This window comes from Trifolium pratense, linkage group LG5, assembly GCF_020283565.1.
Source record: "Trifolium pratense cultivar HEN17-A07 linkage group LG5, ARS_RC_1.1, whole genome shotgun sequence".
In the NCBI taxonomy this organism is placed as follows: domain Eukaryota; kingdom Viridiplantae; phylum Streptophyta; class Magnoliopsida; order Fabales; family Fabaceae; genus Trifolium; species Trifolium pratense.
In genome coordinates this window covers 4057214-4079492 of record NC_060063.1, presented here as the reverse complement: position 1 = coordinate 4079492, position 22279 = coordinate 4057214, and the positions used below count along the sequence as shown (strand labels likewise).

The following is a 22279-nucleotide window of genomic DNA, read 5'->3' as shown; positions in this document are numbered from 1 at the left end:
ATTCCTATATAGAAGCAAATATGTGTGCAGATGCGTTGGCAAATTTAGGATGCTCCTTAGAGAATGAAATTATCTTCTTTAATGAGTGTCCAAGTCAATTTACCACTACAAAATAACATGATTTATTGAGGGCCAAAAACTCTCTCAAAGTGTCTAAAACCGCCAAAAAACATCAATTTACTGGCGGCCAAAATCCGCCAATAAAATGCTCGTTAGTAAATTTATTAGCGGCCTAAACTGTAACGACCCAATTTTCAAATTATTAATTTTAATGTGTTAAAATATTTTATTTAACGTGGCATTTTAATTAAGTTAATAACTAGAGTTATTTGTCGAGTACTTTAGTTATTAAGCGATAGTGAGAGTTATCGTGTTATTGGGCCAAGCCAATTGGGCTTGAGGCCCAATGGGCCTTGTGAGGTGTGTGTGTGGCGCCCTTATGGCCATGAAGCAAGGGAGAGAACATTTCATTTACTCATAGTTTTGTGTTCTTGAGAGAAGAGAGGAGAGTTTGTGGAGCTAGGGCAAGAAGAAAAGCTAGAGGTCCGAGATCTTCGTCGAGTTTTCTTCGAATCCAGGTATGAGAGTAGATTCCTTAATCGTGGGTGATCCGAGGAAGGGGAGAATGTCGATTTCTCCTCACCCGAACTTCCTCCACCCCATTTTCGTTTTAGATTGGAATGGATTTTCTTGATGAAAATCGTTCCTAAGGTTCTTGATATGTTTAACATGCTTGTAACATGATTAATGAACGGAAATAATGGTTAAAACGAGTTTTCTAATGGATTAAACTCAAGAACTTTGTGTTCTTGAGAGTTTTGATGAAAAAGTGTCAATCTTTACTTTTTCGATGTTTCTGAGGTAGATCTGAGAAATGGACCGTCCTTTTGTGTTTATCTATGTTTGTTATGTGTGAATACAAACTATTTTGGGATTTATAACATGAAAACTGGGATTTTGGGTGATTTTGAGTGGAAAATCATTTTCTGAAACTCAAGAACAGATGTTCTTCTGGTGTGGTTCGCTACCTGCTCGCTACAGCGAACACGCTCGCTAACAGCTCGCTAACAGCTCGCCAGTTGAGGTGTTGGCTCTGTTTCCGTTCGCTACCTGCTCGCTATAGCGAACATGTTCGCCAGCTGCTCGCTACCTGCTCGCTATAGCGAACATGCTCGCCAGTTGCTCGCTACCTGCTCGCTAATTGGATTTTGGCTCTGTGTCTGTTCGCTACCTGCTCGCTATAGCGAACAGCTCTGTGACAGGATTATTTTGCTGATGTTTTACTTAGTGGAATTATGCACTTATAACATGTAATTGTGGTATTCTAACATACAATTAGGTGCTTTTAGCTATGATTAATTGTATGATGATGAGATATGATAAAGGAAGTGATTAATGAAGAATATTAGGATAATTGTTTATTCTAATAATGAAGAATGTTGGATATTATTCCACATTGTAAAGGAAGAAGCTTAATGCTATTAATTGTGAGTGGATTCATGAAACATATACATGCATTCATGAATTAAATAGGATATTGGATATTCCAATAAAGAAGTATATCGGATTATATTTATCCGATAAAGAATGATATTAGAGGTGAGATACTCTAATAAAGAAGATGGTACCACATGCATTAGAAATGTCTAGGGTGACATTCATGAAGTTGAAGCATTAGAGTTGCATTAGGCTATGTGTGCATTTTATGATAAATGATATGTGACACACGTTTGACTACTTGTGATATTTGATAACTGATACTTGATAGTTGGTATTCGATTATGTGTTTTGAGAACTGCTAATTGGATTATAGATGTGAATATATGTATATGTATATGTGTATGTATATGTATATGTATACTTGTGAGGCATGCTTATGTTATGGAAGTAGTGTTTAAGTATCGATTTACTTACACTTGTATTTTGATTATGTGATCTAACTCTCATGTTTTGTGTTATGTGCTGGACTGTTGGGGGTTCAGGTTCTCAGGTTGAGGATCCCGATCAGAGTTAGAGGGCTGTTCGTGCTCGTGGTAGTGCGCTTTTGGTGAGGAGTTAGCGTAGACTACTCCTTAGATATATGTTATATATCTTTTGATGGGTTGTATAGTATTGCTCTGATTAGGTATTACCGGGTCGGGTTATTCGTTTGAATTGTATTAAGCCCGTGATGGCATACATTTAACTTTGCTAATCCTATCTTTTGTTGTAAACATAATAACCTTTGTTGATATGGCCTAGAGCCTAGGGTTATTGTGTGAACAATTGTGATCATTGTATGATATACATTATGATAATTATTCGCTTTTAATTCCGCTGTGCTAGCATGATATTAATTATGCCGTGGTTTGTATTATTAACATGTGACGCCTAGATTTTCTTAAGTGTTTTATTTATTTATATTTAATAAATACGCGTTAAGGGGTTGGGTGTTACAATAGTGGTATCAGAGCAAGGTCGGTTCATGTGGAACCAATTAGGAATAGTTGCCCATATATTCAACTTGTGTAGAGATAACACTGTTGATATTATCTTTCTAAGTCTGTTCTTGGATTGGTTGGTTGTTCAGGATCATGGCGGCTAGGGCTAACAATCAGATGGCAGATGCGATAGCTACTTTGACCAACATCGTGGCTAGAGATCATCAACCCGGGAGGGAAGATGAGATGAGGTTAGAGAGGTTTATGAAGCATAATCCGAAGCTTTTCACTGGAGGCTATGCTCCGGAGGCTGCTGTCAAGTGGATAGAGGAAGTTGAGATTGTCTTTGAGGCTATGAGGTGTACCGAGGAGAGTAAGTTGACCTTGGGTACTTATGTACTTCGTGAAGAAGCTAACAAGTGGTGGAAGAATGCTAAGCTGAGGATGGGAGTTGGTGGTGTGGTAATCACTTGGGAGATGTTCAAGGGAGAGTTCTTGAGGAAGTACTTTCCGGCTGATATTAGGAACAAGAAAGTGGTGGAGTTCATGGAGCTCAAGCAAGGAAACATGTCTGTGGCAGAGTATTCCGTGAAGTTTGAAGAGTTGTGTGCGTTTAGTCCACACTACAACACCGTGGAAGCTGAGAATGACAAATGTGTCAAGTTTGAAAGTGGGTTGCGCCCGGACATCAAGCATCTTATCGGATTTCTCAAATCCGAGACTTTGCAACTTTGGTGGATAAGTGTCGTATCTGTGATGATGATGGAAAGGCCAAGACTAATTACTACAAGGCCATGAGTGACAAGAGAGGAAAAGGTCAAGACCGTGGGAAGCCTTATGGTGACAAGGGGAAGAAGGTTGTTGAGTCTAGTGGTGGAAAGAAGAGAGGTGGTGGACAATGCTACAAGTGTGGTGAGTTGGGTCATAAGTCTTATGAGTGCCCAAAGAAAGTGGACAAGTGTTTCAACTGTGAGAGGCTAGGACACAAGTCGGATGTTTGTCAAGTGAAGGTGACTTGCTTCAATTGTGGTGAAGAGGGTCACAAGAGTCCTATGTGCAAGAAGCCGAAGAAGACTATGGGAAAGGTGTTTGCTTTGAGTGGAGACGATGCGGATCAAGGGGATAATCTCATTAGAGGTACGTGTTTCATCTATAACACTCCTTTAATTGCGATTATTGATACGGGAGCAACACATTCTTTTATATCCGTTGATTGCATGAAGCGTCTTAGTATACCTGTGTCTGAAATGTCTGGTCGTATGGAAATAGAAACTCCTGCTAATGGTTCTGTAACTACCCGTCTCGTATGTCGTGACTGTCCCGTAACCGTGTTTGGTAGACACTTTGGAATGGACCTAGTGTGTATCCAACTTAGTGGAATAGATGTTATCTTTGGTATGAACTGGTTGATATTTAATCGAGTCCATATCAATTGTTGCGAGAAGACTGTTGTGTTTCCTAAACTGGAGGAGAGTTTGCATTTGATGAGTAAGAAGGAAGTAGTAGAATCGTTGAAGGAACCTGTAGAGGTGTATGCGTTGTTTGCATCCTTGAAGATGGAAGGTGAAGTTAAGGTGGAAGAGTTACCGGTTGTTTGTGAATTTCCCGATGTATTTCCGGAAGACGTGTCAGATGTACCGCCGAAAAGTGAAGTAGAGTTTACGATCGATTTGGTACCTGGTACTAGTCCGATATCTATGGCACCGTATCGAATGTCAGCGTCAGAATTGAATGAGTTGAAGAAGCAACTAGAGGAACTACTTGAGAAGAAGTTTATTCGACCGAGTGTATCACCGTGGGGTGCACCTGTGTTGTTGGTTAAGAAGAAAGAAGGGAGTATGAGGTTGTGTATTGACTACCGACAGTTGAACAAAGTGACGATCAAGAATAAGTATCCACTTCCGAGGATAGATGATTTAATGGATCAATTGGTTGGAGCTTGCGTATTTAGTAAGATTGATTTGAGATCTGGATACCATCAGATTAGAGTGAAAACGGAAGATATACCAAAGACTGCTTTTAGGACGAGGTATGGTCATTATGAATATTCGGTGATGCCTTTCGGTGTGACCAATGCACCTGGTGTTTTTATGGAGTACATGAATAGGATTTTTCATTCATTCTTGGACAAGTTTGTTGTGGTATTCATCGATGATATTTTAGTTTACTCAAAGTCCGAAGAGGAACATAAGGAGCATTTGTGGATTGTTTTACAAGTTTTGAAGGAGAAGAAGTTGTATGCCAAATTGTCGAAGTGTGAATTTTGGTTGAAAGAAGTAAGTTTTCTTAGTCATGTGATTTCAAGTGGAGGAATAGCGGTTGACCCAGCGAAAGTTGATGCCGTATTGCAATGGGGAACGCCGGAGTCTATTTCTGAGATAAGAAGTTTTCTTGGATTGGCTGGTTATTATAGAAGATTCATTGAGGGATTTTCGAAGTTGGCTTTGCCTTTGACGCAGTTGACTCGGAAGGATCAAGCGTTTGTTTGGGATGTGAAGTGTGAAGAAAGTTTTCAAGAGCTTAAGAAGAGGTTGACTACCGCGCCTGTGTTGATTTTACCGGATGCTAAGGAATCTTTCGTCGTGTATTGTGATGCTTTGAAGATGGGACTAGGAGGTGTGCTTATGCAAAAAGGTCAAGTGGTAGCGTATGCGTCGAGACAACTGAAGGTTCATGAGAGGAATTATCCGACACACGATCTTGAGTTAGCCGCAGTTGTGTTTTCATTGAAGGTATAGAGGCATTACTTGTATGGATCTAAGTTCGAAGTCTTTAGTGATCACAAGAGTTTGAAGTATCTATTCGATCAGAAGGAGTTGAATATGAGACAAAGAAGATGGCTCGAATTTTTGAAGGATTATGACTTTGATTTGAGTTATCACCCCGGAAAAGCTAATGTGGTGGCCGATGCGTTGAGTAGGAAATCGTTGCACATGTCATCACTAATGGTGAAAGAGTTAGAGTTGATTGAAGAATTTCGAGACTTGAGTCTAGTGTGTGAAGTGACTCCTAAGAGTGTTAAATTGGGAATGTTGAAGTTGACGAATCCTTTTCTGGAGAATATCAAAGAATGTCAAAAGACGGATAAGAAGTTAATGGAGAAGTTGGCAATAGTAGTTGAGGAAGGAAAAGAAGCTAATTTCAAAGTTGACGAGAATGGAGTTGTGAGATTTCATGGAAGAGTGTGCGTGCCCGATGTGCCCGAAATGAAGAAGATGATTTTGGAAGAAGGTCATAGGAGTGGAATGAGTATTCATCCTAGGGTAACCAAGATGTATCAAGATTTGAAGAAGTTATTTTGGTGGCCAGGAATGAAGAGGCAAATTTCTGAGTTTGTTTATGCTTGCCTAGTGTGTCAGAAGTCGAAGATTGAACATCAGAAATCGTCTGGTTTGTTGCAACCTTTGTTTATCCCGGAATGGAAGTGGGATAGTATTGCGATGGATTTTGTGGGAGGTTTACCCAAGACTACTAAAGGTTATGAAGTGATTTGGGTGGTAGTAGACCGTTTGACGAAGTGTGCGCATTTTATTGCTATTAAGAAAGGTACCTTGGTGCCTAAGTTGGCCGAGATCTATGTGGAGCAAATTGTGAAGTTGCATGGTATTCCGTCGAGTATTGTTTCGGATCGAGATCCGAGGTTTACTTCGAGATTTTGGGAAAGTTTACAAGAGGCTTTAGGGACTAAGTTGAGGTTGAGTTCGGCTTATCATCCTCAAACGGATGGCCAATCGGAAAGGACAATACAATCTTTGGAAGATTTGTTGAGAGCTTGTGTTTTGGAGCAAGGAGTAAGTTGGGATTCGTGTTTGCCGTTGATCGAGTTCACGTACAACAATAGTTTTCATTCGAGTATTGGAATGACACCTTTTGAAGCTTTGTATGGAAGGAGGTGTAGAACACCGCTTTGTTGGTTTGAATCCGGAGAGAGTGTGATTCTTGGTCCGGAGATTGTGCAAGAGACTACGGAAAAGAATAGAATGATTCGAGAGAAGATGAAAGCGTCTCAGAGTCGTCAGAAGAGTTATCACGACAAGAGGAGGAAAGACATTGAATTTCAAGAGGGTGATCATGTTTTCTTAAGAGTTACATCGACTACCGGAATTGGACGTGCTTTGAAGTCGAGGAAGTTGACGTCGAAGTTTATTGGTCCTTATCAGATTTTAAAAAGAGTGGGGAAAGTGGCGTATAGGATTGCTTTGCCGCCATCATTGGCAAATTTGCACGATGTGTTTCACGTGTCACAATTGAGGAAATATGTTAGAGACCCGTCACATGTGATTGAGTCAGATGATGTTCAAGTGAGGGATGACTTAACGGTCGAGACTGTGCCTTTGAGGATTGAAGGTAGAGAAGTGAAGAGGTTGAGAAACAAAGATATCGCCTCGGTGAAGGTGGTATGGGGAGGACCCGCTGGTGAGAATGCAACTTGGGAATTGGAGAGCAAGATGATGAGTTCGTATCCAGAATTATTTTCAGGTAATTTTCGAGGGCGAAAATTCTTTAAGGAGGGTAGAGTTGTAACGACCCAATTTTCAAATTATTAATTTTAATGTGTTAAAATATTTTATTTAACGTGGCATTTTAATTAAGTTAATAACTAGAGTTATTTGTCGAGTACTTTAGTTATTAAGCGAAAGTGAGAGTTATCGTGTTATTGGGCCAAGCCAATTGGGCTTGAGGCCCAATGGGCCTTGTGAGGTGTGTGTGTGGCGCCCTTATGGCCATGAAGCAAGGGAGAGAACATTTCATTTACTCATAGTTTTGTGTTCTTGAGAGAAGAGAGGAGAGTTTGTGGAGCTAGGGCAAGAAGAAAAGCTAGAGGTCCGAGATCTTCGTCGAGTTTTCTTCGAATCCAGGTATGAGAGTAGATTCCTTAATCGTGGGTGATCCGAGGAAGGGGAGAATGTCGATTTCTCCTCACCCGAACTTCCTCCACCCCATTTTCGTTTTAGATTGGAATGGATTTTCTTGATGAAAATCGTTCCTAAGGTTCTTGATATGTTTAACATGCTTGTAACATGATTAATGAACGGAAATAATGGTTAAAACGAGTTTTCTAATGGATTAAACTCAAGAACTTTGTGTTCTTGAGAGTTTTGATGAAAAAGTGTCAATCTTTACTTTTTCGATGTTTTTGAGGTAGATCTGAGAAATGGACCGTCCTTTTGTGTTTATCTATGTTTGTTATGTGTGAATACAAACTATTTTGGGATTTATAACATGAAAACTGGGATTTTGGGTGATTTTGAGTGGAAAATCATTTTATGAAACTCAAGAACAGATGTTCTTCTGGTGTGGTTCGCTACCTGCTCGCTACAGCGAACACGCTCGCTAACAGCTCGCTAACAGCTCGCCAGTTGAGGTGTTGGCTCTGTTTCCGTTCGCTACCTGCTCGCTATAGCGAACATGTTCGTCAGTTGCTCGCTACCTGCTCGCCAGTTGCTCGCTACCTGCTCGCTAATTGGATTTTGGCTCTGTGTCTGTTCGCTACCTGCTCGCTATAGCGAACAGCTCTGTGACAGGATTATTTTGCTGATGTTTTACTTAGTGGAATTATGCACTTATAACATGTAATTGTGGTATTCTAACATACAATTAGGTGCTTTTAGCTATGATTAATTGTATGATGATGAGATATGATAAAGGAAGTGATTAATGAAGAATATTAGGATAATTGTTTATTCTAATAATGAAGAATGTTGGATATTATTCCACATTGTAAAGGAAGAAGCTTAATGCTATTAATTGTGAGTGGATTCATGAAACATATACATGCATTCATGAATTAAATAGGATATTGGATATTCCAATAAAGAAGTATATCGGATTATATTTATCCGATAAAGAAGGATATTACAGGTGAGATACTCTAATAAAGAAGATGGTACCACATGCATTAGAAATGTCTAGGGTGACATTCATGAAGTTGAAGCATTAGAGTTGCATTAGGCTATGTGTGCATTTTATGATAAATGATATGTGACACACGTTTGACTACTTGTGATATTTGATAACTGATACTTGATAGTTGGTATTCGATTATGTGTTTTGAGAACTGCTAATTGGATTATAGATGTGAATATATGTATATGTATATGTATATGTATACTTGTGAGGCATGCTTATGTTATGGAAGTAGTGTTTAAGTATCGATTTACTTACACTTGTATTTTGATTATGTGATCTAACTCTCATGTTTTGTGTTATGTGCTGGACCGTTGGAGGTTCAGGTTCTCAGGTTGAGGATCCCGATCAGAGTTAGAGGGCTGTTCGTGCTTGTGGTAGTGCGCTTTTGGTGAGGAGTTAGCGTAGACTACTCCTTAGATATATGTTATATATCTTTTGATGGGTTGTATAGTATTGCTCTGATTAGGTATTACCGGGTCGGGTTATTCGTTTGAATTGTATTAAGCCCGTGATGGCATACATTTAACTTTGCTACTCCTATCTTTTGTTGTAAACATAATAACCTTTGTTGGTATGGCCTAGAGCCTAGGGTTATTGTGTGAACAATTGTGATCATTGTATGATATACATTATGATAATTATTCGCTTTTAATTCCGCTGTGCTAACATGATATTAATTATGCCGTGGTTTGTATTATTAACATGTGACGCCTAGATTTTCTTAAGTGTTTTATTTATTTATATTTAATAAATACGCGTTAAGGGGTTGGGTGTTACATAAACCGCCAAAAAATGGTGTACAGTTGTTCTTTAATTTTTCAGGTAGTTTAAACCGTCACTAGGTATATCTATTTTATTCACGTGTACTAGTATTGTGCAGTGTGCCAGTAATGTGATGTTGGGTCTGCCACTATTCGTGTACTACCTTTCTTTCTTTTCTTTATTTTATTTTTATTTTTATTCTGCCCCCTTTAATCAATTAATAATTGTAATTACTAAATAAAATAAAATAAAAAATTCTGTTGAGAGCCAATTGAAGGAGCAGATCTGATGAGACTAAATGAAATCCAAGTGATGAGGAGATGGGTTGTGTTGTGTGTGTATGTGTGATGAAATCCGACAATTGAAAGAGGCGGTGGTCTTGAGGTGGGTTAGACAAGTTTTTTAAAAAGAAATAGAGAATAAGAGTAGATTAGAGTAGATTAGATTTGAATAAAGGAAGTTGTTTGATTTCTTCCTTCCCAGTTCATTTTATTGTAGTATTAGAAAACTCAAAATAGAATGGGTTAGAAACAAGAGAGAATATGATTTGGTTAAAGTCTTAAAGAAGTGAAGAGAGAACAAAGATGAATTGTTTGTCTAAGACTGTGACTCGTGAGAGAGAACAATTGGAGAATTATAAGAATAACTCTTCATTGTCGTAGAGCTAGAGTAGAAATAAAGTGATAGGTTATATTTTGTTTTTTCATGAACCCGTACTGGCGGTTTTAACCGCCACAAAGTGTCACGTTTTGTACGGTAACATTTACCGGCGGCTTTTGTACGATAGAATGGAGATGATTTGTTGAAGGTTGTGGTGGTTTGCAACTCTCTATGTTACATTTTTGCTACTGATTTTTTCTATCTCTTTGTTATGGTTGTTTTGTTTTCTCTTTTTTGCTTTTGATTTGGTTTGGTTTGGGTATTTTGATTTGGGAATGGTGGTTTTGATGGAGTGAAGATGATGGTGGTTGTGATAGTTTGTTTGGAGGTGGTGGAGAAAAATAGTGGTGAAGAAAGTACAGTGTTGCTGTTATTCTTCTTCTTCCTGGCTTTTGTTTCTCATTAATTTTCTGTTGTTGCCCCTCCTCTGTTAGGATGATCACTTGTATTGTTGTAGAGTTCAATTGTTATGTGTAATTGTGTTTTAGTTGATAGCTTGTGAAATTCTGGTACACAGTAGACAAGTGTTGTCCACGATGTTCAGACACTTGTCGTAACACTTGTCTTATCAGAGAAGAACAATAAAACAGAGCATTAAAAATATATACTGAAAAGCATAAACGACACACATAATTGTTAACCCAGTTCAGCCTAACAGCCTAATCTGGGGGATATCAATCCAGGAGGAAATTCACTATCAGCAGTATTAATTCAGAGCTAAACTCCCCCGTTTACAACTCCTCACTTAATCCCTACCCAATGCAACTTCTACCTAGGAACTCCTAGATATGAGACCCCGTCTCACTCCCCTCAACCTTACAACCAGTAAGGATTTCAATAACAACAGAATGGAGACACTCTCCTTGACAAAGATGAAGACACACTTCAATAACATCACCACCTAGCCAACGACTAAGTTCACAATTTGGAGTTGCTTAAAAGCTTCCTCCAATTACAATACTCAACTCATTACCTATAGGTTTCTGAGTGAGGACATAGTGACCATCTCACAACCCGAGTGGTTCACTTTACACCAACTCTCCTAGAGAGTGGCTTAAAGACACGAAACCCTTAAAAGACTACATCTTTGATATTCTATTTTAGCTTCAAGTTTCGGTGAATAAAATAGGGTTAGCAGCATCCTTTAAATAGCAGAGCCTCGTGGGCTTTTCACAATGATCCAGCTCCAAGAAATCTTCTAGATGCAAAATATATATTTTTACCAAATCTTTCTTTGCATCAAATATTCCTCCCATAAATATATTTGTTGTAAATATATTTTAAAATTAAATCTTCTAATCTTCTGGAAGCACAAAGATTTATTTGAAATAAATCTTTTATATTTTCTGCAGCAATCTTCACAAGATATATTTTTGAAACAAATATTATATTTTCTAAAAGTTATTTTATTCCTTTAGAAAATAGAACTAGGGTTCAGCTGCCTTCTGAAACACATTGATCACATGCGCCTTGTTGAGTAAGAAACCACGAAACAATTCTTCAATCAAATCTTCGAAAGATTGAGTAGAAAATAAAAACGCTAGCTGGCGCGAACAATCAGACATACAAGTGTTGTTACATTTGTCTCAACACTTGGTGTACGCACATATGTCTCAACACTTGGCTAAAAGATGTTTTTGCAAAATGTAGCCAACATACAAAAACCCAACAGCTTGGGCCTCAAGCAAGGCTGGCCTGCAGCTTGGCCTGCAGCAGCTTGCCTGCGCGCGCGCGTGCTTAGCCTGACTATGGGCTTGCCTTGCCTAAGCCAAAAACTGTTTTGTGTGTTTGGGACTTTGCCTATATATAGGCTTGTATTGTTGTTAGTGATTAATGAGAAGTACAGTTTTAGTTCAACAATTGGTATCAGTATACCTTTTGATGTAAATTGAGGTAGAAGAGTAAAATGTGGGGTATATGAAAGTAAGTATGAAATTTGGTTTCTAGATTCAGGATGTAGTAATCATATGGTAGGAAATAAGGATTGGCTGTTTGACTATGATGATAGTTTTAAAGATTCAGTGAAATTAGGAGATGATTCCAAAATGGCTGTAGTTGGAAAAGGGAATTTGAAGTTGTACATTGCAGGGTATGTTCAAATTCTCACAAATGTGTACTATCTCCCTGGCTTGAAGAACAATTTGTTGAGCATAGGTCAACTGCAACAGAAAAATCTCACAATAGTGTTCAAGAATGACACTTGCAAGGTGTACCATGAAGAAAAGGGATTGATTATGTTCACTCACATGTCAATGAATAGAATGTACATAATCAAAGCACCAGTGTTGATTCCAAATTGTTACAAAGCAACCCAATCCAATGATGCTCAGCTTTGGCATCAAAGATATGGACACTTAAGTTTCAAAGGAATCAACATCTTGGCCCAGAAGAAAATGGTACAAGGCCTACCATATGTGAAGGAACCAGATCAAAAGTGTGACAGCTGCATGAAGGGAAAGCAACAGAGAGAATCCATGCCAAAGAAAACACTCTGGAGAGCTAGTGAGAAATTGCAGCTAGTACACTCTGATATCTGTGGCCCTATCAATCCTGAATCTAATGGCAAGAAAAGATACTTCATCACCTTTATTGATGATCTACTTCTTGAGTGAAAAGTCTGAAGCATTCATTGCCTTTCAGAAGTTCAAGGTTATGGTGGAGAATGAGACTAAACTCAAGATACAATGCTTGAGAACTGACAGAGGTGGTGAGTATACATCTACTGCATTTAATGAATATTGTGATGTTCAAGGGATCAGAAGACAACTTACAGCTGCCTATACACCTCAACAGAATGGTGTTTCCGAGAGGAAGAATAGGACTATTATGAATATGGTGAGATGCATGTTGTCAGAAAAGAATGTACCAAAGAATTTTTGGCCTGAAGCAGTCAACTGGTCAGTCCACATACTCAATAGATGCCCTACTTTTGCAGTAAAAGATGTTACACCAGAAGAGGCTTGGAGTGGAATCAAACCCTCAGTAAGTCACTTTAAAGTTTTTGGTTCCATTGCCTATGTTCATGTACCAGATAATCTGAGGAAAAAGCTTGATGACAAAAGCATTGTCTGCATTCACTTAGGCATAAGTGATGAATCCAAGGCCTATAAGCTATATGATCCTTTGAAAAGAAAGATAGTTGTGAGCAAAGATGTAAGATTTGATGAGACAAAACAATGGAATTGGGAAAGTAAGGAAGTTGAAGCAATTAAGGGAAGAGAAGTAATCCCTGACACAGATGCTTGTTCAACAAGCAAACACAGTGAAGAAGGGAATGAAGGTTATGATGATCACAATGAACTCTTGAATGGGGATAATAATGATCAAGGAGAACACAATGATGTGAGTGATCAAATTGTACCAGATTCAGAGAGTAGTGATGAAGAAGATAACCCTCCCTTGGATAAAAGAGTTTCAAAAAGACCAGGATACCTTGATGATTTTGTTACAGATGATGCTGAGATGCACAATCTTGCTATTTTCACTCCTAGCACTGATCCCATTTCTTATGAAGAGGCCTGCAAGCATGATATTTGGAGAAAAGCAATGGATGATGAAATTTCAGCTATTGAAAGCAATGATACTTGGGAATTGACTGAATTACCAGCTGGTGTAAAGAAGATTGGAGTGAAATGGATATACAAGACCAAGTACAATGAACAGGGCAAGATTGAAAAATATAAAGCAAGGTTGGTTGCAAAAGGCTATTCTCAGCAGCAAGGCATTGACTACAATGAAGTGTTTGCACCTGTTGCAAGGTGGGACACTATCAGAACTATTCTTGCTATAGCTGCTTTGAAAAACTGGTATGTGTTTCAGCTTGATGTGAAGAGTGCTTTTCTGCATGGAGAACTCAATGAGGAAGTGTATGTAGATCAGCCTCTAGGGTATCAAAAGGAAAATAAGCAACTGGTGTACAGACTGAAGAAGTCTTTGTATGGATTGAAACAAGCACCTAGAGCTTGGTACATCAAGATAGAAGCTTACTTTAATCATGAAGGATTTGAAAAATGTCCTCATGAGCATACCCTATTTGTCAAGAGTGAAACAGATGGAAGAATTATAGTAGTGAGTTTGTATGTTGATGACTTGATCTTCACAGGCAATGATGAGAAATTGTTTGCTGAGTTCAAGAGTTCCATGGAAAGAAATTTTGCAATGACAGATTTAGGAAAGAAATTATGCAGTTGAAATCTTGCAGAGATTTGGGATGAGTGATTGTAATAGTGTGAACAATCCAATTGTGCCTGGTAGCAAGTTTCGGAAAGGTGAGACAGGACAAGCCAGCAATTCAACTTTATACAAGCAAATGGTAGGGTGCTTGATGTACTTGCTTGCAACCAGACCTGATCTAGCTTTTTCTGTATGCTTAGTGGCAAGATATATGGAAAGACCAACTGAAATTCATATGGCTGCTGTGAAAAGAATACTCAGATACTTGAAGGGAACAACTAGCTGTGGCTTGTGGTATGAAAGAGGTAAAGGAGATGAGCTGGTTGGGTGGTCTGATTCTGATTATGCTGGTGACATTGATGACAGAAGAAGCACATCTGGCTATGTGTTTATGATTGGCACTAAGGTTGTGTCATGGTCTTCCAAGAAACAACCAATTGTGACATTATCTACAACTGAAGCTGAATTTATAGCTGCAGCTGGTAGTACATGTCAAGGAGTTTGGTTATCTAGAATTCTGACTGCTATTGATGCAAGGAAAGGGAATTGCATCACCATTTACTGTGACAATAGCTCATCAATCAAGCTATCTAAAAATCCTGTGATGCATGGAAGAAGTAAGTATATAGATGTGAGATTCCACTTCTTAAGAGACTTGACTAAGGAAGGTATAATTCAGCTGGTTCACTGCTCATCCTTTGAGCAAGTAGCAGACATAATGACCAAGCCATTGAGTTTTGACAACTTCAGCAGAAATAGAGATGAGCTGGGCTTGTGCACTTTGGAGTTGATAAATTGATTGGAAATGATGTTCAATTTAGGGGAGCAATTGTTAGGATGATCACTTGTATTGTTGTAGAATTCAATTATTATGTGTAATTGTGTTTTAGTTGATAGCTTGTGCCTCAAGCAAGGCTGGCCTGCAGCTTGGCCTGCAGCAGCTTGCCTGCGCGCGCGCGTGCTTAGCCTGACTATGGGCTTGCCTTGCCTAAGCCAAAAGCTGTTTTGTGTGTTTGGGACTTTGCCTATATATAAGCTTGTATTGTTGTTAGTGATTAATGAGAAGTACAATTTTACTTCAACATCCTCCATTAATTTTCTGTTGTTGCCCCTCCTCCATTTTCTGTCTTCAATCTAAAACTTTTCACAAACACCTTGGGAGCAGTATCAAGTATAAACAGAAATTTTCCCAGCGAGAAATTCCAAATCGATATCTAGATGTTCTCGTTAAACTAACCAAAAACATATAGAAAGCGGAAATGAGTGATTCAGTGAACTGAAATGCGATTGCAAATGGAATCGCAAACCCTAGAATTTGGGGAAAAAGGAAGAGATTAAAGTTGCGATTAAAACAAAATCGCAATCGAACACGGAACAAGAATCAAATCGAAAAGAAATCAAGAAATCGGATCTAGAACATGAATTGGAATCATGAAATTCGCAAAACGGAATCAAAATTGAAATCAAGAAAACGGAATTCGCAACCGATAGATGAGAAAAGTGATTTTCTCAGATGGAAAATTAACAGTACTAGAGAATTGAATTTCTCAGGAAAAATAGAAAAGAAAGAGCGATAGAAAATGAAAGTTGAGAAAAATAAATTTTCTCGAGAAAATGCAGCGGAAAATTTTCTTCAAGGTGGATACCAAATTTGCTCTGATACCATGTTAAGAAACATGGCATCATCCATTGGAGAAGAGAGAAAATAGCTCAAAAGTGTATAATATTGATGAAGGAAAAATATTACAAAATGAAAAAAGTGAGTGTAAAAGATTACATCAAAGCAAGATTGACAAAGGAGCACTGCCTTCTAAGCTTAGTTGGCAATGAAATCAAATCCAAATCAATGACAGTTATTATTGACAAAGGAGCACTGCCTTCTCTGAAAAAGCTGCATTTAGGAATCGAAAGACTGAAGAAGATACCCAATGGCATCCCACACTTGGAGAATCTTGAAAATCTCCATTTTTATTTTATGTCAGATGAATTTGTGCAGAACATTTCTACTGAGGATTGGAAATCGATGCCAAACCCAAGGAGTTAGAAAGCATTCTTTACCATATTCGAGGAGAAAATTGGCCCCGAGATCTTCAGGACAGCATAAGACAGGGCCTTAGCTTCTTTAACCTATGAAATACAATGGCTTCACTACATTTTTCAAGACCTTCGTGTGAAGTTTCTTCAACCAACCTCTATCTATTGTAACAGTAAATCGTCCATTTATCTGCCCATTGAGTTGGATTGCCATGTCATTAGAGAAAAGCTCCAATCAGAACAAATTCACTTATATGGTTGTACAGCTTTCACAAGTTAGTAACATTTACCTTTCAATTCAGCATGGTGTGGACAGAAGATGTTTATTTGAGGGATTTAGGAAACACCTTGCCTACGGATACCAAAATTGAATATGATACATCGTCTATACATTGAAATGTATTGAGCAAATCGATTTAACCTCAGTTAATGGAATTTAAGAATTTGTACAGCTATACAAAATATGTTTCAGCAACAAACACTTTGTGATGGTTAACTAAAAGTTAATGAACTTATTAATACTAGATTAGAGCTAATGGTGCCACTTAACAATAGGTAACAATTTATGTTTGGGGGTGTTGAGTTTTTATCTGGTCAGATTGTTAACCTGCACTAACAATCTATTACAAACTATGGAAGCTACTATTACAATCTACAACTTCTCTAGCACAATTGCTAATTAACCGATACAATCAGTTTAAACTAACTATGACATTTTCTTTAGCACAAAGGGTCATTAGTGAAACATGATGATTTTTTTCTTTTTGCATTAATAAGGGACCGACCAAAGGTCTAGAAAAGAACAAGAGAAACTATAAAACAACTAACAAAGAGTACATACATACACTCGTAAGTTCATAACTCCATTAGACACAATCTTTATATAGGGCGTATGAAGCAGAAGCACGTCCAAAGAAGGAGGTGGAAGGCACCTCAAGTTAGCTAAGACATTTGCACAAGAGTTAGTTTCACAGTAAAACAATACAAAACATTAAAAACTCTAGCAATCTAGTCATCACTTAGCAAGACATGAATTTTCTGCATTCGTTCGTCTTTTCGTACTTATAGCAAAGTCCGCCAATGATGCTTCAAACCACAACCTCAGCATACAAGTGCAACTCAACTCAACCGTACAAGTAGTTGAATAAGCCATATGGTTGTTAAAACCATAAAAGCCATCTAACATTCCTATTTCTCGATAAATCTCTACACCCCCATTGCTCTAAATTATCTACCTTTGATAGCCCCATCCATATTACCCTGTATCTAGGAATGTCACAAACATGTATTGAGACCTTAGGAAAAAACTCTGTAATTTTTTTTCAAATGGCGATAAAACTTCTAATTTTATACACACACACATATCCTACACAAGAATTTTTTTTACACTTGACATAGGAAAACCATTTCGTTGATTCCTTCTTACCTTCAACCAATTAAACTTACCACTCAATATATCTCATGTTTTAGTTGGAAAGCACGAGAACTAGAGTAGTTTGAAATGAAACATCTATTTAAGTGAACTTTGTATTCAAAATTCGCATGAATTTGGTGATTATTCTCTTAGAACAAAAGCTAATAAATAGTTGAATAGCAGAGATTACTTAATTAAACTAACATACTAAGCAAGCAAACTTTGTGCTATGGGTGGATCTAAAGCATGATATATATTACACCTATCCCATCTCAAACAGAGGACCAGCAGTTGTAGGCCGATGAAGATTGTCATCATTAAATTGCATCTTGTTCTAACGCCAATGACATTGTCCTTAGAGTGTAAGAAGTATGGGCTAGAAGCTAAAATTAAATAGCAAAAAAAAAAAAGGAAAATGCTAAACAGTGCCCCCGGGGCACTAGTTAAGCACATAAATAAGGAAATTCTGTCTTGGAACAGAGGTCCAATCATCTGTTGGAGTACAATGCACTACCTATATGCAGAATTGCTACTAATAGCCAACTGCAAAAAATGGAAATTATAACTTAATTGTCATAGTGATAGCTAACAGCTAACATCTAACTAACAATTGAAAAGTAACAAAACTACACACTAACAAGATGATAGGCACTAAAAGCAGCTCACTAAGAGTTTGTAACACAGGACATTTTTTAAGCATGTCGAGCAGAACACTTGAGTTGAAAAGAGAGAAGCCAAGGCTTTAGATGAGGTAGTTGGCACCCGAAGTTTGGCCAAAGAACCAGGTCTAAAGGAAAGTTCTAGAGTTTCGAGAATGGGGCAGTTAGAGAAAAGGCTATTCAGATACCTTCAATGATGACAAGAAAATCCCCAAAGAATCTTGCAACAGCAACAAGATATAAGTCATATAACCACAGACACTGAAGTACATTGTACATTACAGTAGATGAATGTCATGTTATCATCATGGATCAACTCATATATTTCAATTAAATTTGATCAACCTAACTAAACATATTATGTTTTTAGATCCTATCATATCTCAGAGATTTGTTTAGTTTCTAACTTTCTATATACTTTTCAGTCACTTTATAAAGACTAAAGATATATTCAATCCTAAAAATTAAAAATGAATAAAAGAGGATGGAAGACGAAGTTTTACCTAAGAAAGACTAGGTTAGAGCAAGTGAGGAGATTGAGATGGAGGTTGAAGCCGTCGGTAAAGAGGGCGAGATCAAATTCTTGGAGGTGAGGCCCAATGGTGGTAGTAATCCAATTGTTGATCGAGTAAGTGAAGAAGGATTTAAGAAAAGGAGGGAAAGCTAAACAAAAAAGGCAGGAGAGGATCGGTCAGCTTGGAAATGATCTACTAGATAAAGAAATAAAAGGAAACTGTCCAAAAAAACGAGAGAAATAAAAGGAAATTAAGTTCGATGAAAAGTTGTCCACGCAAAAACAAAAATAAATAATTGTGGCAACCTAACTTCCTCATTGGCGCCTCCGTCAGAGACTCTTAGAAGACAAACTCAGAAAGAGAAAGATGAGACATGTATATACAATTTTTTCAATTGATATATCGCCGGTGTCTAGTTGGTTGGGTTGGTTTGCTCCCCCCACCCCAAAGACTGGGGTTCGACACTGGCACGCGACTGTGATTTCATCATTTGATTAGTTTGAGGTATTCTAAAATACCTCTTTTTTTGGTTTGTCTATTTCTTTAACTGATTTGTCTAATTAGTTGATTAACTCATGATTTTATCAATCTCTACAATTCACTATTCTTGATCAATTGTAGTTCTAATCTGATTTGTCTAATCGATTAAAACATGGTTTTATCAATCAAATTAATGGATTAATTGAAGGGAAATAAACAAACAAAGCTTGAAATTTGGTGTTTAATTAAACTTACATATCATCAAGCTAAAATGGAAAGAATCTACTAGAGAAATAAAAGGAAATAAGTTACTCAAAACATGAAAGATGAGACATGTATATACAATTTTTACGATTGATTCATCGCCGGTGTCCAGTTGGTTGGGTTGGTTTGCTCCCACCCCAAAGACTGGGGTTCGACACTGGCACACTGCCGTGATTTCAACATTGATTAGTTTGAGGTATTCTAAAATACCTCTTTTTTTGGTTTGTCAATTTCTTTATAACTGATTTGTCTAATTAGTTGATTAACTCATGATTTTATCAATCTCTTGCAATTCACTATTCTTGATAAATTGTAGTTCTAATCTGATTTATTTAATTAATCGATTGTCTAATTAGTTGATTAACTCATGATTTTATCAATCTCCTACAATTCACTATTCTTGATCAATTGTAGTTCTAATCTGATTTGTCTAATTAATCGATTAAAACATGGTTTTATCAATGTAATTAATGGTTTAATTGAAGGGAAATAAACAACCAAAGCTTTCAAAAGTTGGTGTTTAATTAAACGTACATATCATGAAGCTAAAATGGTAAGAATCTAATAAATTGGGGTACAAAATGAGTCACTAAGTTGTACTACTCATACAAAAGGTAACAAAAGGAGTATAGAGAAGTCCTATTGAGCCCTCTTTCCTATCTCTATATATGTACCCCCCCCTCCCCCCCACCCACATGTTTTGATTGAAGTAAGAAAATCGTAATTGACTCGGTTACAAATTCAGTTCAAAATTAACGATGAATTATGGACATGGATCCTCTCCTTTTTTCTCTCTTTCACTCTCCTAACTCGCTATCTCTCACACTATTTTTATTTCTTTGACATTTCTAAATGCACTTTACCTTTCCATATCAGAAACTAAAGTATCCAATGCAAAAATGTTCATTTTGAATTAGAATTTAGAGTTTGAAGCTTACCCGCAGGCTTTGTAATAAGCATCATTCAGAAACTTGATTAACATAACCCAACTTTGATACAACTTATGGACATGCAACACCATCTTAGTATCTTAGTTTGTTCCTTTAGTTCTTCAAAAATTCTACCCCATTCACACAGAAAGTAGTTGCTTGAACTCGTTACTGGATCTTAGTTGCGCTCACAGGTTCCTTACTAAAGACATTTAAGCATTCTCTGAACAAAGGGTCTGATATCAGCTATTTGTTACAACTTACAACGTAACATGGACCCGAGACAGAACCTTATTATTCCTGCCAACTATAATATATTAGAATATAATATATTAGACTTTGACATAGCTTCTGGCACATAATGTGACAAAACATGGTACTCAGATTTTATTAAATGGAGAAAAATAATCATAACTAGCATATATTTCAATTTATCAGAATCAGTGCAAAATAAGATAGTGTGGATAGATATCAAAATACAAGCATGGTATTGGTGCTCATACATATCATAACACAGTGCTCAATGCTCATGATGGTATAGTAAAGATACTCTTATTTATTTGAATGACAAATTATAAAAATAGTGAATAATCCATGACAGAGCACGATCCATGACTTTGTAAAAATTTAAGGGGCGCACTCAAGATAACAATTGAACAAGTGAATTTGTTTTAAGTCAAGCACATCGAATAGATCACACTACTCTGGAGTGGCGGCACATCTATAAAAACAGTCAGGTAACTAAGCAATACATTAAATTAAATCACAAAACTAGCAATAGAAAAACAATATAAGAAATCATGAATTAACGTGCAGAACTAAGTAAACCTTTATATAATGGCAAAAATGAGAGGTACCATGTTCCAAGTTCCAAACTAATATTCAATGAGATAGAGACATCGCATTTTATATGCAGGATCCGGGGTTCGAACCCCGGACACTCCAATTATTCACCTTAAAGGTGGAATTCTAGCCATTAGACTACTTGACCATTAAAAAAAAAAACAGAATACAATTCAGTGTCTGTTGATCCTTGTTCAAGCAGTTACAAATCCATGTGAAAAATGGATACACAATTGAAATCAACTAATGCTGAATTTAATGACAAAGCTTAGGCCCACAGCTGATTTTTCTTATTTGGCCAACAAATGCAAAAACGAAGGGTCGAACTACTTCGGCAGATCAATGTGTTAAAACCTATTGCAAACCGCTGTTGGGCAAGTGGCACATTGAAATTAGTTGTCTTGGTAGGGAAAACAAAGTGGTGATATTCAAGTGAAAGAATGCGAATTGAAAACTATTTTTAGGCTGAGTCATCCGCATCTGTCTTAACGTCAGCTAAGCCGACACTAAAGCTTTTCTTCAAAAACTAATTTAATACACAACACCTTCAATACTAAAATTTCATCCACAATATCATTATTTAAAAGAGTAGCAACCAAAAAGTCTCAACCAAAATACCCATTAAAACAAAAGATAAAGTGAAGTGGGAAAGACGTAAAAGAATGGCAAACAAATATCAATCACGACCATGAAATTCTTAAAAACATTAACTGCATGTATGTCTCACAAATCACAAGGTGTGTCTACTAGGTCTAGTCCAGAACCAAAGATTCTTATTATTGTGACTGTTAGAGAAAGCGATTGATGAATTGATTGAGTAACTAACTAACTACTTACCAAGAGAAGTAGAGAGAGTTTGGAGGTGTGATTGAGTTTGTTGAAAAGAAAAGGAAATTCAAGTTGATGAATGAAACCACGCACCCAGCATGAATGAGATTATATGATTCCGTCAGCTTTTGACCACACCTTTACTTTTCTTGGAGAAACTCTTCACTAGGCACAGCCACAACACATCAAATTTGGGCACAACTAATAAAAATAGAACACATGTCATTTAAATGAAAATATATAAAATTTAATGAATTGTGAATCCCTTTCTCTCTCTCTTTCAATTCTGGCAAGCCTCTTCTCCACCTTGCCGCCATAGTTGATCGGAGTTGCTGCTGCAAAAGACTGCTATGTGGGCGACAGTCGACTTGGTGTCGTTTGTTCCTCA

The 22279-nt window shown here is 37.4% G+C and overlaps 1 protein-coding gene and 1 long non-coding RNA gene across 2 annotated transcripts; one reads left to right on the top strand and one right to left on the bottom strand.

Annotated features, from left to right (window-relative positions):
* The first annotated feature begins 13962 nt into the window (after positions 1 to 13962).
* Positions 13963 to 14724, top strand: LOC123884440 (secreted RxLR effector protein 161-like). The gene has a single exon (XM_045933537.1). It carries the CDS (start codon positions 13963 to 13965, stop codon positions 14722 to 14724), a length of 762 nt encoding a protein of 253 aa, XP_045789493.1.
* A 461-nt stretch (positions 14725 to 15185) lies between these two features.
* Positions 15186 to 22035, bottom strand: LOC123887364. Its single transcript, XR_006801448.1, has 3 exons — positions 21901 to 22035; positions 16801 to 20520; positions 15186 to 16311 (listed from the first exon to the last, which is right to left on the bottom strand). It is a non-coding gene; the product is annotated as an uncharacterized LOC123887364 (long non-coding RNA).
* Positions 22036 to 22279: the final 244 nt, after the last annotated feature.

Excerpts from the sequence above, each read along its gene's own strand:
- LOC123884440 (XM_045933537.1), top strand. The coding sequence starts at position 13,963 with ATGAGTGATTGTAATAGTGTGAACAATCCAATTGTGCCTGGTAGCAAG.